At 42.9% G+C, this 13,625-nt stretch overlaps 1 protein-coding gene across 1 annotated transcript in view; it reads right to left on the reverse strand.

The window, feature by feature from the left end:
• Nucleotides 1–13,298, reverse strand: part of kcnab1a (potassium voltage-gated channel subfamily A regulatory beta subunit 1a) — a 177,829-nt gene extending 164,531 nt beyond the window's left edge. Inside the window, exon 1 of the mRNA XM_052018558.1 lies at nt 12,770–13,298. Coding sequence (XP_051874518.1) covers nt 12,770–12,984 — 215 coding nt within the window. The 5' untranslated portion in view covers nt 12,985–13,298. The remainder of the gene's footprint in view (nt 1–12,769) is intronic.
• Between the last annotated feature and the right edge of the window lie 327 nt (nt 13,299–13,625).

A 13,625-nucleotide genomic window follows, 5' to 3' on the forward strand; every position in this document is an offset into this window, starting at 1 on the left:
CAAAGCTCAGAGTATGTCAAAGAGCATCTCAGCAGTCAAAATTAGGGATCTGAACAGCCCATGATCCACCACTCATGCCTAAGGTAAGTCCAGCCTTCCTTGCTGTGCCATAGACCACAACCATTCTGAATAATCTGGCTGGAAAGTACAAATGGCAGCTCCAGATAGGTCTGCTGCTGAACCTCATTTTCAGCACTCCAACAGTTTACTGATCTGGTAAACTGATGGTTCTAGTTAGACAGCTCTTGGCCCTTCTAGCTTGGATTCTTCGTGAGCGTTGTCACCCAGTTTATGGGGTGTGATTGTTTCAGAGCAGTCAGACAGTAATCTCATCCTGCACAAATGCCTTCGTAGGGACATTTAAAAGACTCTTAGATAGACATATGAATGATAGAGAAATGGGGAGTGATGTGGGAGGGAAGGGTTAGATAGATCTTAGAGCTGGATAAAATGTTGGCACAACATTGTGGGCCGAAGGGCCTCTACTGTGCTGTAGTGTTCTATGTTGTGTCAACCATTCAGAGAAACTCCGCAACTTTTGAAAGGGTTCAAGTGCTCAGGAGCTCATTGATTGCAATGTTCCTGCAAATATAGTACCCAGGGGAAGTCAGCAGATAAACAAACCCCAACACTCACTCATTCCAATCTCATCAGTGGCAAAATCTGACATAATAGGAAAACAAGCCATGTTACCCATCTTGTGCATTTATGTGCAAACAGCTCCAAAATCCTGTCCAGCTCTGGAATATCCTCAGGCAAAGTCGAGGTGTGCAACGACTTTGGCAACCATTTGGAGGAAACCCATGCAGTCATAGGGAGAACGTGCAAACTCCGCACACACAGCAACTAAGGTTAGGATTAAACTTGGGTCACCGGAGCTGCGAAGCAGCATCTCAACAATCTATGCCATGCTACCATTTTGAAATATTGCTGCTACAATAAGAATGTTCATTCCTTACATGGCTGCAAATAGCATTGATTAGTTATGCACAATAGCTTACAGCCATTTGGGGAAGGTTGGGCATAATACTAAGACGTGCTTGCGACAGTCAGGGTTCAAAGGAAATTCTTAATGAGGTGCTAAGAAAGATAGTGCCTCCTGCCACAGCAGTGATCAGGTACAGGTCCTTGCCATGTTACGGCAGGGTTCCGATCCTGTGAACTGCTCATAACCTGGACAGTTCGCAAGTCAGAAATGTGGCCGCGAACCAAGTCCCCACACGGCAGAAGATTCCTGCAGTCCCACAGTAGGCAGCAAATCCAAACCGCCAGTCTCCCAGATGCTTGTTCATATGATGGGCTGCAAACAAGTCAGGCATTTGTAGACTGGGGAGGACCTGTAATAAACAATGTATTCAGCATACTCACAAAGCCACGAGTTTCTGATTGTCACCGAAAGATAGATGAATTCATAGAACACAACCTAAATATGAATGTAATCCCCAAGATATCATAGATGGAATAAAAAAAGTTCTGCCTTTATATTTTAATTTGGATGGAATGTCAATTTGGAAGGATAAATCAGACGGCTTGGATGAAATTCACATTTTCACAATTTGTCAAAATGACAAGCAATGAAAAATCAACACCAAATTTCTGTGAGGGTCTTTGAGTAGTTACTCATGTTATCACTGTTTGGGTTTAATATTTGAATCAATAACCAGGGAATAAAATATAAACATTGACTTTAAATCCTTAGTTGGAAACAAGACTGTTGGTCAGTGACAATGAACTAGTCTCAGAGTACTTTTAGAACACAGAATAATACAGCATGGTATGGGCCCTTTGACTCATGATATTGTGCTGACCTATATAAACTTACTCCACAACCAATCTAACCCTTCCCTCCTACACAGCCCATAACCCTCCATTTTTCTTACTTCCATGTGGCTAAGAGTCTTTTAAATTTCCCTATTGTATCAGCCTCTACTACCACCCCTGGCAGTGCGTTCCAGGCACCCACCACTCACTGTGTAAAATACTTACCTCTGACATCTCCCCTAAACTTTACTCCACTCACCTTACACTGATATCCTCTGGTATTGGCCATTGCTGCCCTGGGGGAAAAGGTGCTGGCTGTCCACTCTGTCTGTGCCCCTCAAATCTTATACAGCTCTATCAAGTCGCCTCTCATCCTGCGTTGCTCCAAAGAGAAAAGCCCTAGCTTACTCAACCTTTCCTCATAAGGCATGTTCTCTAATCCAGGCAGCATCCTGGTGAATCTCCTCTGCACCCACTCTAAAGCTTCCACATCCTTCCAAAAATGAGGCAACCAGAACTGAACACAATACTCCAAGTGTGGTCTAACCAGAGTTTTAAACAGCTGCAACATTACCCTGCGGCTCTTGAACTCAATACCCCGACTAATGAAGGCCAGCACACCACACCCCTTCTTAACCACCCTATCAACTTGCACGGCAGCTTTGAGGGATCTGTGGACTTGGACCCCAATATCCCTCCATTCCTGCACACTGCTAAGAATTCTGCCATTAACCTTGTATTCTGCCTTCAAGTTCATTCTTCCAAAGTGTATCACTTCACATTTTTCCAAATTGAACTCCAACTGCCACTTCTCCGCCCAACTCTGCATCCTGTCTATATCCCATTGTAACCTATGATAACCTTCTACACATCCACAACATCACCAACCTTCGTGTCATCTGCAACCTTACTAACCCACCCTTCCTCTTCCAAGTCATTTAGATATATATTAAACAAAAAAAATCACAAAGAGAAAGGGTCCCAGAACAGATCCCTGTGGACAACCACTAGTCGCCAACCTCCAGGCAGAATACTCTCCACCTACTACCACCCTCTGCCTTCTGTGGGCAAGCCAATTCTGAATCCACGCAGCCGAGTTTCCATGGATTCCATATCTCAAGACTTTCTGGATGAACCTACCATGGGGAACTTTGTCAAATGCCTTACTGAAATCCATATACACCACATCCACCGTTCTACCTTCATCAATTTGGTCACCTCCTCAAAAAAACCCCAATTAGGCTCATGAGGCATGACCTGCCCCTCACAAAGCCATGCTGACTATCCCTAATAAGACTGTGCTTCTCCAAATACTCGTAAATCCTTCCCTAAGAATCCTCTCCAATAGTTTGCCCACCACTGACACAAGACTCACTGGCCTATAATTCCCAGGATTAGCCCTATTACCTTTCTTGAACAATGGAACAACATTTGCCATCCTCCAATCCTCTGATACCACTCCTGTGACCAGGGAGGACACAAAGATCATCAACACCCCAGCAATCTCTTCCCTTGCTTCCTGTAGTATCCTGGAGTATATCCCATCTGGCCCCAGGGATTTATCTATCTTAATATTTTTCAGAAGGTCCAACACTGCCTCTTTCTTAACCTCGACATGCTCCAGCACATTAACCTGTTCTAAGCTGACCTCACATTCATCGAAGTCCCTCTCCCTGGTGAGCACTGAAGCAAAGTATTCATTAAGGACCTCCCCTAGGCATATATTTCCCCCTTTATAAGAACCATTAGACATAGGAGTAGAGTTAGGCCATTTGGCCCTTCAAGTCTGCTCTGCCATTCGATCATGCCTGATTTATTTTTCCCTCTCAACTCCATTCTCCTGCCTTCTCCCCGTAACCTTTGATGCCCTTATTAGTTAAGAACTTTTCAACCTCTGCTTTAAATATACCCAATGACTTGGCCTCCACAGCCATCTGTGGCAATGAATTCCACAGATTCACTACCCTCTAACTAAAGAAACTCCTCCTCTTCTCTGTTCTAAAGGGACGTCCTTCTATTCTAAGGCTGTGCCCTCTGGTCCTAGACTGTCCCACTACTGGAAACATCCTCTCCGCATTCACTCTATCCATGCCTTTCAATATTCAGCAGGTTTCAATGAGATTTCCACCCCCCCGCCCCCACCTCATCATCCTTCTAAACTGCAGTGAGTACAGGCCCAGAGCCAGTAAACGTTCTTCATACGTTAACCCTTTCATTCCTGGGATCATTCTCATAAACCTCCTCCTGACCCTCTCCAATGCCAGCACATCCCTCCTTAGATACAGGGCACAAAACTGCTCACAATACTCCAAATGTGGCCTGACCAACACCTATAACGCCTCAGCATTACATCCTTGCTTTTATATTCTAGTCCTCTCGAAATGAATGCTAACATTGCATTTGCCTTCCTTACTACTGAGCAGTCCCTTCCTTATCCCTGAGCGGTCCTACACTCTTCCTAGACATCCTCCTGTTCTTTATTGTACGTGTAAACTCCTTGAGATTTTCCTTAATTCTGCTCACCAAGGCCTTCTCATGTCCCCTTCTAACTCTCCTAAGTCCCTTAAGCTCCTTTCTGGCTAACTTATAACTCTCAAGAGCATTGTCTGATTTTTGCTTCCTAAATCTTAAGTACACTTCCTTCTTCCTCTGAAGAAACGTTCCACCTCTCGTCAACCATGGTTCCTTCGCCCTACCATCCTTTCCTTGTCTCAGTGGGACAAACCTATCCAGAACCCCATGCAAGTGGTCCCTCTGCACCTCCACATTTCTGATGAGCATTTCCCTGAGAACATCTGTTCCCAATTTACACTCCCAAGTTCCTGCCTAATACCATTGTAATTAGCCCTCCCCCAATTAACAACTTTCCCATATCGTCTGCTCCTATCCCTGTCCATGGCTATGCTAAAGGTCAGGGAGTTGTGGTCACTATCTCGGAAACGCTCGCCCACCGAGAGGTCTGTCACCTGACCAGGTTCATTGCCTAGTACGAGATCCAATATGGCCTCTCCTCTAGTCAGCCTGTCCACATATTGTGTCAGGAATCCTTCCTGGACACACCTAACAAATTCTGCCCCATCTAAACCTTTTGCACTAGGGAGGTGCCAACCAATATTGGGGAAGTTGAAGTCACCCATGACAACTACCCTGTTATTTTTGCACCTTTCCAACATCTGCCTGCTTATCTGCTCCTCAGTGTCCCTGTTGCTATTGGGGGGCCTACAGAACACTCCCAATAGAGTGATTGCTCCCTTCCCATTTCTGACTTCCACCCACACTGACCCTCCACGACATCCTCCCTTTCTGCAGCTGTGATACTATCCCTGGTTAGCAATGTCACTCCCCCAATGTACCTCCCTTCTTGTCCCTTCTGAAACACCTAAACCCCAGAACATCTAGCAACTAATCATGCCCTTGCGACAGCCAAGTCTCTGTAATGGCCACATCATAATTCCATGTATTAATCTAAATTCATCACCCTTATTTTTAATACTTCTCACATTAAAGTAAACACATTTCAACCCATCCAACTGACTCTGTTTATACTCCATCCACTGCCTATCCTTCCTCACAGTCTCTCTGCACGTTGCATCTACCTTTTCACCAACTGCTCCATCATCTGACCTCACACTCTGGTTCCCATCCCCCTGCCAACCTACTTTAAACCCTCCCCAAAAGCTCAAGCAAACTGTTCTCTAAAAACAAAAACTGCATTCCTGAAATCTTTTTAAAACAAAGTCACAAATATAGCATGTGTCGAAAGTTCCCAAGTAATGATAAATAAATTGACTTGACCTTGTGAACATGTATGCTATAACACAGTACTCTATGCACAATAATCCTACATTATTCAGCTTCCCATTCCTAATTAGAGCCTGAACTTAAAAACTACTCAGGTTTGCCTCATTGATTTGTCCAAGAACACATACAATCCCCTAGAAAAATGTAACCAAGGGCTTGAAAGTGTTCAATATATTGTGTTCATTAATGGCAAGAAAAATACAAAACAAAATTTATAATCTTTAATAGATAACAACCCAATTGTAAATTTCACAATAAGCAATTATCTGTAACAGATGTTCAGTATTTTAAATGAACACGTAAATAGGTAAAATATACTGGGGACAACATATACCAAATTCAAATTAAAAGTGGCAGTCGTTCAAAGAGCAGGGCACATTTGGTGCAAGATAGCAACCGTCTCAAATCAATAATGCAATAATATTGGCATATACTTTGAATGCCAAAATGATTCATTGCAGAAAGTGGCAGGCAAGATGAAAATTCAGTTCTTCAGCTGAAATGGATGAACAGTTTCACAAGCAAGGCTGGTTGTTTTCTCTGCACTAATGGTGGGAACCTTGTACAGAAAAAAAATCTCAGCAGATGATGCTAAATGAATTTTGGGGTTTTGCTACCACAATAAGAATTTTCATTCCTTACACAGCTTGAAATACCATTAAACAGTTATGAACAATAGCTTAGACCCATTCAGACAAAGTTGGGCATAACAGAGAGGTACTGCAGCAGAGTTCAAAGGATATTCTTAATGAGGTTCCAAATAAATCATTTCTCCTGCCACAGCAATGATCAGGTGGTAAACAATGAATTCAGCAAACTCACAAGCCACTAGTTTCCGATCTTCACTGAAAAATAGATGAAGTCATAGAAAACAACCTAAATGTGTGTAATTCCCAAGGTATCATAGAAAAATGATAAACTTAACACTATTAATAACCTTTGGTGCCACAGGAGGAACATCCACATCACAGAACGGAAAAGTCTTTCAGACCATTGGTCCCATTACCATCATTCACTGAGCAAACCATCTCCATTGTGTCTGCCGATGGAAGGAGCTGTGACTTCCAAGAATGAGCAATGAGAAGCAACAATTGTAACTTTCTAAGCATGCTGCTGAAACAAAATTGTAGTCATATAGGGGCTTGGAAATTTACCTCATCAGCTTTTATCATGGTTGATATCAGGAATGTAATGCCAGAGGTGATGGTGGAGGCAGATACAATCACAACATTTAAGAGCCATCTAGAGAGATACTTGACTACCCAAGGCACAGAAGTCAACAGATCTAAAGCGGGCATATGGGATCTGTGTAGATAGGGACAATGGAAGATTATCATCCAAATTGCCAGTGAGTGAACTTCAGAGGGTTCTAGGTTTACCAGTGCCTGATTCCCAAAGTTAGCAAGCAGCTCCAGCAAGTCGTTAAGGCAGCAAACATTTTGGCCTTTCTTACGAAGTTTAAAAATAGGGAGGTTTTGTTATAGTTGCACAGGTGTTAGTGACACCACACCTGGAATACCAGCCACAGTTTGGTCCCCTTCTCTAAAGTAATATCGGGAAGATCTTGCCTCACAAGCCTGATAGAGTTCTTTGAGGAGGTGACTAGGAAGATTGATGAGGGCAGTTCGGTGGATGTGGTTTACATGGATTTTAGTAAGGCGTTTGATAAGGTTCCTCATGGTAGGCTTCTTCAGAAGGTCAGAGGCCAAGGGATCCAGGGAAGCTTGGCTGTGTGGATTAGGAATTGGCTTGCATGTAGAAAGCAGAGGGTTGTGGTGGAAGGAGTGCCCTCGGATTGGAGGCAGTGACTAGTGGTGTCCCACAGGGATTGGTTCTGGGACCTTTACTTTTTGTGATATTTATAGATGACTTAGATGAGGGGGTGGAGGGCTGGGTTACTAAGTTTGCGGACGACACTAAGATCGGCGGTGTTGTGGATAGTGTGGAGGGCTGTCGGAGTTTACAGAGGGATATTGATAGGATGCAGAGCTGGGCTGACAAGTGGCAGATGGAGTTCAATCCGGAGAAGTTTGAGGTGGTACACTTTGGAAGGACAAACTCCAGGGCAGAGTACTGGGTAAATGGCAAGGTACTTGGCAGTGTGGAGGAGCAGAGGGATCTGGGGGTTCATATTCACAGTTCATTGAAAGTTGCCTCACAGGTGGAAAGAGCAGTTAAGAAGGCCAATGGGATGTTGGCTTTCATAAGTCACGGGATTGAGTTTAGGAGCCGTGAGGTGATGATGCAGCTTTACAAAACTCTAGTTAGGCCACACTTAGAGTACTGTGTTCAGTTCTGGTCGCCTCATTATAGGAAGGATGTGGAGGCCTTGGAGAGGGTGCAGAGGAGATTTACCAGGATGCTGCCTGGATTAGAGAGTATTGAATATGAGGAGAGGCTTAAGGTGCTAGGGCTTTATTCACTGGAAAGGAGGAGGATGAGAGGAGATATAATAGAGGTATATAAAATACTGAGAGGAATAGATAGAGTAGACAGTCAGCGCCTCCTTCCCAGGGCACCAATGCTCAAGACGAGAGGGCATGGCTTTAAGGTTATGGGTGGGAGGTTCAGGGGAGACGTCAGGGGGAGGTTTTTCACCCAGAGAGTGGTTGGTGCATGGAATGCACTGCCTGTGGTGGTGGTGGAGGCAGATACATTGGACAGGTTCAAGAGCTTGTTGGATAGGTATATGGAGGAATGTGAGATGGAGGGATATGCGGGAGGAAGGGGTTAGGTAGTGTGAGGGTGGTTTGATGGACGTCACAACATGGTGGGCCAAAGGGCCTGTTTTGTGCTGTATGGTTCTATGGAAGCAATCCAATGGAGGTTTACCAGGCTAATTCCTGGGATAAGAGGGTTGCCCTATCAAGAGAGGCTAGACAGTTTGGATCTATATTTCCTTGGAGTTTAGAAGAATGAGGAATGACCTTATTCAGATATACAAGATCCTAAAAGGACTTGATGGGGCAGATGTTGAGATGTTTTCATAGTGGAAGGAACACAAACAAGGGAACACAGCTAGAAAATAAGAGGCCAGTCATTTAAAACTGAGGTGTGTAGAATTTTTTTGTCTCAAGAGTGTGGTGAATTTTTGGAATTCTCTGCCTGAGGGAGATGGAGGCCAGATCATTATACATACTTAAGGTGGAGATCGATAAATATTTTGAAAGATCAAGGAATTAAGGGTTATGGGGAACTTGCACAGAAGAGGAGTTGAGGCCAGCATTGATCAGCCATGACCATGCTGAATGGCAGGTCAGGCTTGGGAGGCCTGGTGACCTACTCCTGTATTCTTGTGTTCTTAGCAGATTATGGTGCAACTTTATAAAACTTTGTTTAGACCACAGCTGGAGTACCATGTGCAGTTCTGGTCACCACATTATTGGAACAATGTGATTGCACTGGAGAGGGTGCAGAGCAGATTCATCAGAATGTTACCTGGGATGTAGCACTTTGGTTGAGGAGATATTAGATAGGCTGGGGTTGTTTTCCTTGGAGCAGAGGCGGCTGAGCGGGAATCTGATAGAGGCATACATAATTATAACAGGCATAGAACAATATAGCACAAGAACAGGCCCTTCAGCCCATGATGTCTGTGCCAAGCATGATGCCAAATTAAACTAATCCCTTCTGACTGCACGTGATCCATATCGCTCCATATACATGTGCCTATCTAAAAACCTCTTGAACGCCACTATCGTATCTGCTTCCACCACCACCTCTGGCAGCAAGTTCCATGCACTTGCCCCACACATCCCTTTTAAACTTTCACCCTCTCACCTTAAGCTGCGCCATCTGGTATTCCACATTTCCATCCTTGGAAAAATATTCTGGCTGTCTACCCTATCTATGCCTCTCATAATTTTATAAACTTCCATCAGGTCTCCCCTCAGCTTCTGACACTCCAGAGAAAACAACACAAGTTTGTCTGATCTCTCCTTATAACTAATGCCCTCTAATCCAGGCATCATCCTAGTAAACCTCTTCTGCACCCTCTTCAAAGCCTCCACATCCTTCTTGCAATGGGGCGACCAGAACTGCACGCAATACTCCAAGTGCTGCCTAACCAAAGTTTTACACAACAGCATCATGACTTCCTGACTCTTATACTCTATGCCACTAGCCATGAATGCAAATATGCCATAGGCCTACTGCACCACTCTATCTACTTGTGTTGCTACTTACAAGGAGGTATAGACTTGGACCCCAAGATCCTCCCCTACATCAATGCAGTTATAGGTCCTGCTGTTAACTGTATATTTTCTTCTTACATTTTGACCTCCCAAAGTGCAACACCTCACACTTGCCCGGATTAAACTCCATCAGCCATTTCTCCACCCATAACTCTAACTGATCTATATCCTTTGACAATCTTCTTCACCGTCCACAACTCCCACCAATTTTTGTGTCATCTGCAAACATACTAACCAACCCTTCTATATTTTCATCCAAGTCATCTATATACATATATATATATATATATCACAAACAGGTCCCAGCACTGATCCCTGCAGAACACCACTGGTCACAGATCTCCAGCCACTACCCTCTGTCTTCTATGGGCAAGCTATTTCTGAATCCAAACTATCAAGTCACTGTGGATCCCATGCATCTCAATCTTCTTGATTAACCTACCACAGAGAGGATAAATAGTAGAAAGCTTTTCCTTATATCACCGGTATTGAAAACCAGAGGGTATAGGCTTAGAGTAAGGGGAAAGAGGTTTAGAGGAAATAGGAGGAATTTTTTCACTAAGAAGGTGATTTGAATCTGGTACGCATTACCTGAGGGAGTGGTGAATACAATCACTTTTACAGCATTTAAGGATCTAGATGAACACTTGAAACGCCAACACATAGAAGGCTATGGACCAAGTGCTGTTAAATGGGATTAACATAGATGGGTACTTGATGGTCGGCAAGGGATGATTCACTGACTATAAATAATTGGCCCAATGATGAATGAGTGCAATCAACAGAATATGACCCTATTACACCAGCAAAAATTGCTGCATTCCAAATAAAAAGTATAACTTGATTTATTCACATACACTGATGACACCCAGTTCTTCTTCCCTACCATCTTCACCATCTCTAAATTAACACTTTATCAGACAATTTCTCCAAATAAACATTGGGGGCTGGGATTGCTCTGCGAGCCAGCATAGACTAGATGGGCCAAAATGGCCTCCTGTGTCATAAGGAAATATGTAATATGGAAAATAAATAACTGAGAAGACCAAAGTCATCACCTTCGGTCCCATCACAAACTCCATTTCGTAGCCATCCACTCCATCTGCCTTCCTGGCAACAATCGGAGCCTATTTTATTTGCAAGTTTGGGAGTCTTGCTTGATACAGAGATAAGCATCCAATCATATTTCTGCACCATCACTATGATCACCTACTTGCATTTCTGTAATGCTTCCAGCTTTAGTTTATCTACAGCTGAAATACTCATCCACTGTTGCCTTTAGACTCAACTACTCCAATGTACTTCTGCCTAGTCTCCTTTGTTCCACCTCTTATAAAATTACCCAAAAATCTGTAGCTTGATACAAGTTTTAAAATTGAAGAGTTGTCTTCAAATACCTTCAAAGCCTTGCTTGTCTTTATCTCTGTGGTTTTTAAGGTCCTCTTGGCTCTCTGAAATATCAACAGTCCTCCAATCTAACATTCCTAATTTTAAATGCTTTGCCAGGACTGATGCAACTTCAACTGCCCAGGACCCAAGCTCTGGAATTGCCAGTCAAAACTCTTTCCTCCTTTAAGTACACCTTGAAACTTACCCCTTGGCAAGGCTGTCTCCTTCTCTTCTAATGTGGCTCAGTTTCAAATTTTGTTTAATAACTCTCCTTTGAAGTGACTTGAAACAATTTACGACACTAAAAGCTCTATATAACTAAAAGATTGTTGTTATTCAAGTCATTGAAATCTGCGGCTGAATAATAAAGATGAGGATGTCTGAACACGAGTCCAAGATCTGAAGAACAATGAAGTTCAAGCTCATAAAAGATGATATAAATTTAACATGCCAGAACTCTCCAGACAGCAGTTACTGCGATAGCTTCTGGTGATGTGTACTTGGCCCATTTTTTGATAACCTGCTTTTGAATCTATTTTGTCTGAAAGGGTGATTTTCACGCATTTAGTCCTTTCCCAGTAAGGCAATGCACTCACCCTCAGACACTTCAATAAGCTATTTGGTGTAAAGATGAGAATCCAATCACTGAACTATACTAACTTTTCACAAGACTTGTATTCATTCTGTTAAATGATTTAGACTCAAGATCGACGTATGCTTCTATTAGTGTGTATTTCTCTCTTCATGGGATACAGCAATTCAGATTTTCCACCTTTGGAAACATGCTTACACTGGATCTAAAAAAAACTTTAAAATCTTCTAACATCATTCTCAACAAAATACCCATTATATTTAGCCTGAAAGAAATCAAGTGAAATGATGGTTTTAAAGAACCTTTGTATAACCAAAAACATGTTTGGATTTTTGTGTTGTTAAGGACCTCACAAGGTGTAATTTCCACATGTGCACTTCAACACTATTGTGACATAGATTATTAAAATAATTAAAACAGGAGAGAAAAAGCATTTATCTGACAGGTTATTGCATATTTAATCCCTACATGATTCAGATCGCAGCTTGGGAACAGCATATCTCTTTCTATGTACATTAAACTTTTTGCTTAATTTACATTATCTTTTTCACTGAACATTGTTATTTGTTAATATACTTTAGTATCAAGCAAACGTGTTTATTACTTGAATGAGAAAGACAAGCAAATAATGTAATTGGGGACATTTAACGAAAAGGAATGTTTCATACAAGCAAAATGCAGCAGCTGCTGGGAATACTTCACATAAAGTCTACAAGCATCCATCCACTTTATGTGCGAATATAGCCATAAATAATTAGTTCTCCAAGGTTCTGAATCTGTGAAACATTACATTACAACACTTAATCAATATTATATTTAACCTCCTCCCTACGCTAAAGCACTTGGAAGCTTATAACTAAGCAAATAACTAATTTACTACGAACTCACGCCTTACTCTATTGGGGCCATTATGATTCCATTTGAACGTTATGATCAGAATATCTTACATTACTACTTCAGATTTCAGATCATCCAGCTAAGGCAATGGAACAGATCGCTAAACTGCGGAATAAAACGCGAACGTTTCTCATACCTATATTTCATCCCCGTCTGCTTTGCTGTTGATTCCTTCAAAGACATGTGGTGTTGGGGTATGAAGTGCCCCAGACTTCGGGCAATGATAGCAACCGTCCGAAATTTCGCACGGGCCCCATTGCCTAATTTCGGGCTGCTGGAGTTCTGCTTGTGCCTCTCCTCGTTATTCCGTGCCTTCAAATTATGATCGGTGCAAGCAATTGAGACTTGCATTGTTTGGTTAATGGAGCCCGAATCAAAATGCTAACCTCAAATCAACAAACCAGCTGCCTTGCAATACTTGCAAACAGAGCTGTTGGTTTAATCCGGGGAGGTATCAGCGAAACATTGCATCACAAGTACTTTGATGCTCTTCGGTCCGGGGAAATGCCAAGGAATGATGCAGGTCAACGACTAACCACGGAGAACATTCAAGGCTCTTTACACATTAAGCTGTACTCCCCCAATTACAGTCTCTTCGTCAACCCTGCAGTGATTTAACTCTTTGGGGAAGAAAAACTCAGCACTTTGATGTTCTGCAGTGTAAATTTGCCAGCAACCTGCCCGTATTGGCAGCAGTTTTGTTTAATGAGCCCCTCCTCCATCTACGCCAACACCAGCTTCCCCCTCCCCCGTGTCTAGTTCACATTTTTTCGCCGCACCAGTAGGTTGCATGAGTTCTCGCCGTACTCTTAACTCTCAGCGTTAATGCTGAGCTGACACGTTTGGGAGCACTCAGAAAAATCGCAACACGCATACTCAAGGGGAGATACAGCAGCCGCTCGGGCATATCGGAATTTGCAGACATGTTGATCTGCCTTCTCTCATATGGGGCCTCGGGAACTGACAAACTATCGTTTTAAAACTGTTATGTA

This window comes from Pristis pectinata, chromosome 6 (assembly GCF_009764475.1).
Source record: "Pristis pectinata isolate sPriPec2 chromosome 6, sPriPec2.1.pri, whole genome shotgun sequence".
Classification (NCBI taxonomy): domain Eukaryota; kingdom Metazoa; phylum Chordata; class Chondrichthyes; order Rhinopristiformes; family Pristidae; genus Pristis; species Pristis pectinata.